Source organism: Dacryopinax primogenitus (genome assembly GCF_000292625.1).
Source record: "Dacryopinax primogenitus strain DJM-731 SS1 chromosome Unknown DACRYscaffold_7, whole genome shotgun sequence".
NCBI lineage: Eukaryota > Fungi > Basidiomycota > Dacrymycetes > Dacrymycetales > Dacrymycetaceae > Dacryopinax > Dacryopinax primogenitus.
The window spans coordinates 628715-633687 of NW_024467204.1; the positions used below are offsets into that span (position 1 = coordinate 628715).

Here is a 4973-nt window from a genome sequence, read left to right on the forward strand (position 1 = left end):
GGTATACTGCTATGCGATGGCAAGACTCACAAGAGAGGAGGAGTGTGTATGTACACATTCCAACAAGAGAACACACCCCAGAAGAAGATAACCGAGTACTTCTCAAAGTATGGAGTTAGGTGGTCTGAGTTCAACTGGCTGCCATACTTTGATGCAGTGACTATGGGAGTCATTGACCCCATGCATACCTTCCTACAAGGTGGGAATCCTCCCCTTGATCCTCCCGTGCCCTTTGCCTCTCTGGTGGTTGCATTACTTCAGCAACGCAACCACATAACTCATCCCCTCCTTCACCCTTCACAAACTCACTTGTTTGCTGACAACAATACCTTCTAGGCCTTGTCAAAACATTATGGTACCACAATTGGGTCAGAGGAGGGCATGCCAAAGCAGCGAAGTACAAGGTGATTGTCCTTCAACCTGCTACAGATGGTGGAGTCTGTCAAGAGCTTGACACAATACATGCCATCTTGGCTATGGCAAGTCCTGTTTCATTTGTCTATGCTATTTCTGATTGCTGATACTTGGAAGTTCAAGATGCCTACCTGGTTTGCCCACCTGCCAACCCAAGTGGGATATCCTGGTGGGGGTTGTCTGACTTCAGATAAGTGGAGGGCCCTCGCCATCTTGTACAGCCCAGTTGCCGCAAGTCCCCCCCCCCTCTTTGCTCTCCCACTCACTGCATTCCGTAGATCCCCCCCATCCTACTGAAAGTCACAGACCATGTGAATACGAAAATTGCATCGAATTTTCTCAAGCTCGCTACGGTCATCAAGATCTACACACACAGGCAGATATCGGAGACAGAGCTGGATTGGGCTGACAGGCTGTACAAGGATTTTTTTGAGGAATATGTTGAAGTGAGTGTCATTGGCTTGTGAGTGGTTGTGTTGCCCCCAGAGAGACCACGCAACCACTTAACTCATTGAGGACCCCCTTCCCCCTGGATCAAGCTTACCTGTCTTCCAGATTTACGGCGAAATCAATGTCACCCCAACCTTTCATTGGGTAACGCATATGGCAGCCCAAGTCCGTTGTTTCGGCCCAGCCCAAGGATTCTGGACCTTCCTGTTTGAACACCTCAATAAAGTATTGAAGACCATTCGGACGAACAGACGTAAGAGAGGAGGGGTCGAGTTGACATTTGCACAGGAATTCAAGAGGGAGTTGAGTATCTCAAGATTGGTGAGTTGTTTGCATTCATTGATTCGTGGTGAGGTTGCCTGGAGAGGGGCAACGCAACCACGTAACTCATATCCCTCCCCTCCTTCTTATTTTCCTGTCTCTCTCACCTCTCTGCAGACTACAGTCCTTCTCACCCAATGGCAAGATTTCCTCGCCCGCCTGATTGCCCAAGAAATGGACAAGCAGTTGAGAGATCTTGCCCACAAAGGCACTCTCACCTCGATGGCTGCTGAAGCTGACGAGGATGCGGACTTGCACAACCGTGCTCGTTGGCAGCCAATAGGCAAGCCCGAACGTGTGTACCTCGATAATGGCACGCAACAACATCTCCTCGCATGGTACTGCGAGAAGATGCCAAATTTGCCTCTATAACGACCCACTGACAAGGACGCACCTCAAGGAGCTTGCTTTCTCAACAATGAGGTATACTTTTACCTTGCCCTACGGTTGGACGGCAAAAAGATCATGGCAGCGCACGAAGGTGCGCGCAAGAAAGCCAACTCTCTGGTGATGGTTCATTATGGACCAGGGCTCGAGTGGGCTGGGGAGCTTTGCCAGGTCTGGCAGCACACGCAGCCTGGAGTTGACCTTCCTCAGACATTTGTCGAAGTTGGTTACTTTGTTTGTCTGGAGAAGAAACCGCTGTGGCTTGCCCAGCTCTACACCCACCTCCCGGAGCTCGAAGTCCACTTCTGGGAATATGACCGGTACCAACATGCTGACGACCTCTCTGCCTATCCTCTGACTCACGTAGACAAGATTGCAGGGGCGGCAGCTCGTTGTATGATGGAACTTGACAGCTGCAAGACATGGATCACAACAGGTATGTCAAAGGTATGTTGCAATTATACCCACTGTCAAATGAATCAAAGCTCAGAAAGACTTTGTACAGTGCGGTCACAGTGTCTAAGTACTAGTATGAATCACTATGGTAAGCTTACGTGCTGTATTTACATTTCTGGCGTGGCTGATGAACCACTCAAGCAGATTATGTATGTAGTTCTAGTAAGAACGTCTCTGTGACTAAGTAAGTACTGGTCTAGGCTTACGTGAATGAATCTGTGAACTTACTTTTCTCAGGCATTCATATTTGTGGTTGCGTTGCTTGAGCAACGCAACCACATAACTGAGGCACGCATGAGTACTAGTCTCGGTTACGACTCCACGAGGGCCTGCTCCTCCCCCTCCTCTTCCTCTGGCTCCTCCTCTTCTGGCAACCCCACCAGCTCTCTGCAGAGCTTTTTCCCCAATGACGCAGGATACCCAGGGTTGCTTTCCCACTTGTCCACCCTCGGCAAAACATCTCTGACCCAGTCTGGATCGAGCATCCAGTCATATGGTGCATTCTCGGGCAGGAAGGAAGAGGTGCGTCTGATGTTGATGCGGGTGTACTGGGGGCGGTTCTTTTTCTTGGACACTATCCCGTGGGTCAGGCGTGTCTTCTTCTTGGTTGCGGCGATCAGTGATTTTTCCCATTCCCAGAGCTGCATTAATCAGGGTAAGCATAGTTGTGCCTAGCAAAAGATCATTCACCTTCTGATGCTTCCAAGCGGGCCTACAAACCTTGAGAATCTCGAGCTCATCGTTGTCAAGATCCTCGGCAGAGATCTTGCAGGCGTCAAAGAAACGTTGGTGCCAGGTGCAAGTATTTTGGTCGTCGCTGTCGAAGCGGAGAAGCTCAGGCGAGTCAGCCATATGCGCAGCGCGCTGGATTGGAAACGGGTGTGGTTCCGTATAGGCAATGCAACCACCTAACTCACCGTTTTCTTCCTCTCCCTCCTTCTGCTGTCCCAGTTCTGCTTCTTGGTACCACCTCCCGTCCTGCTGGCTACCTGCTGCTGGAGCTTGTGAATTCAGACGATGTTGTGCCAAGCCTTGCCCATCAAGATGGTTAAGACGTCTTCATTGACCCAAGCAGCTTGGTGGGCTTTGGGGATGTACTTGCCCCCTCCCTACGGAATCGGTGAGTTATGTGGTTGTGTCACTCAAAGGCAACGCAGCTTACCCGTTCCTGCAGGAGCACTTGTTTGACCGTACAATCGATAATTATGGCATTAGCCGTGTCGTTCTTGTACTTTGAGAAATCCAGGGTGAGGAACTCTTTGCCCTCTTCTTCAGGCCTCTTGAGGTCATTGACATCGTACATGGTTTGCCTGGGTACATATTTCATCAGGATGTAGGCATTGTTGCAAATGCAATTCTGGTGCCAGTGGTAAGCTTCTATCCATCCTGAATGAAGCTAGACTGTCTCTTACCTGCAGATGTTTCTTCCATTTCAACTCTTTGTTTGACATATCTCTTGTCTTCATGTCGAGGACCGTCGGCTTTTTGATCTTGGCGGCACTTCCAAATGGACGATCTTCCCCGGGTGCCAACATCGTAGGACGTCCCCTATGCTTCTTCTTGGGTGGCTGCAGCAGGAGATTATCGTGCACAAGTTTCTCTACCACAGCAAGATGACACGCGAGAGATTCAAGCAAATCATCCACATCCGACCCGTCATCATCAACATCTGGCAGTACCTGAGTGCAGGGAGAAAGGCTCGGAGTGGCCATGTATCCCAAAGAAAGGCTGGTAAGGAGGGTGGGCAAGTAGATTGGGAGATAGAAACCACATCACGGTGAGCTATGTGGTTGCGTCGCCCTTGAAGGTTACTCACCATTGACTGCTCCCTCCGGGGAATCCCTTCAAAGTGTCCCGCATCTTCAAGCTGTCTGCATCGGTCGCATTTGGATTGTAGGCCTTCAAGAGCGCGGTGAGTACAGATGCCCGGCTGCGATTGCCGAGCAGCTCCTCGAGGTCAACTGGCGAGCGCGAGCGGCAAGGAGTCATTATGAGGATAGAGCAGTGGGCGTACTAGGAGGTAAGGTGGGGAGGAGGGGAGGAGAAAAACGAGGAGCCGGGGGGGGGGGCTTCTAGAGGACGGGGCCGCAAATATTCTTCATGCACAGACAAAAAAAAAACGCATATGCATACGGCGACCTGTGCTAGATTCATGAAAGGAAGCCTTGCCTGGATTAAAATTTATTGATTTAATATAATAATCCTATTCCCCATTTAGCACAGAAGATCCGTGGTAACTATGCTGCGCTGATCATATCCAGGATACCCCGCCTAAGGTTGCCTGGGATGAGTGCTTGTAATATACATTTACCAACTATCCTACAACACTTAGCTATAGAGAAGGTCAGGTGTGCTGGATTATTGCACAAGTTGCCGATGTGGGTACCTCTAGCTAAAATGGGGAATTGAAGAGGTGACCTGCACGCACATTGTGCAGGTCACCTGATCGGTCTGCCCTTACCTCAGCAGAGGACCCTTCGTTTTGCAGTGAGTACTTTGAAGCCCTTGAAGCGCCCATCTGTCCCTGTAATCAACGGTTACTCGAGCTCAACATCCACGTTAAATGTCAACGTCAACCGCCAGTACCTCGCACCACGAATAAGACAAAACGTGCTCCAGCCAACAGCCCCACCGAGGGATGAGAGACCAGCCCATGTTAAAGCTGTTGATAATGTGCAAACGGGCAGATTTTTTTGGGCACGGCAAATATGAATGGGTTGATATCGAGCTAGTGAATATGACTGGATTGAAAGCTACTTAGTTGTGGATGGTTATTCGCCTGCTTTGTTTTATCCTGACAGAATATGTGTCCTCAAGCTACTTGACGGCGGACCGTCGTCAACCCCTGGCCCCCCCTCCCGGTCCGAGTGAAGGTGTGGCAGTTGTCTCCATCACAGAGCCGGCTCACAATTGATTCGACGTTCCTCTCGACCAAGAAACACCGC

The 4973-nt window shown here is 50.2% G+C and overlaps 3 protein-coding genes across 3 annotated transcripts; 2 read left to right on the forward strand and 1 right to left on the reverse strand.

Moving 5' to 3' along the window:
* Window positions 1–180: 180 nt before the first annotated feature.
* On the forward strand, window positions 181–1557 carry DACRYDRAFT_15351 (uncharacterized protein; the record flags this gene model as incomplete). The annotated part of the gene is made up of 5 exons (XM_040771099.1): window positions 181–199; window positions 337–404; window positions 693–860; window positions 970–1185; window positions 1303–1557. The coding sequence occupies 5 exons, from the start codon at window positions 181–183 to the stop codon at window positions 1555–1557; spliced, it is 726 nt and encodes a 241-aa protein (XP_040629616.1).
* Window positions 1558–1650: 93 nt separating this feature from the next.
* Window positions 1651–2471, forward strand: DACRYDRAFT_115722 (uncharacterized protein; the record flags this gene model as incomplete). Its single annotated transcript, XM_040770065.1, has 5 exons — window positions 1651–1666; window positions 1715–2019; window positions 2078–2116; window positions 2170–2212; window positions 2266–2471. The coding sequence occupies 3 exons, from the start codon at window positions 1651–1653 to the stop codon at window positions 2093–2095; spliced, it is 339 nt and encodes a 112-aa protein (XP_040629617.1). The 3' UTR covers window positions 2096–2116; window positions 2170–2212; window positions 2266–2471.
* Window positions 2472–3038: 567 nt separating this feature from the next.
* On the reverse strand, window positions 3039–4017 carry DACRYDRAFT_106786 (uncharacterized protein; the record flags this gene model as incomplete). Its single annotated transcript, XM_040768336.1, has 4 exons — window positions 3039–3137; window positions 3191–3385; window positions 3441–3756; window positions 3845–4017. 4 exons carry the CDS (start codon window positions 4015–4017, stop codon window positions 3039–3041), a joined length of 783 nt encoding a protein of 260 aa, XP_040629618.1.
* Window positions 4018–4973: the final 956 nt, after the last annotated feature.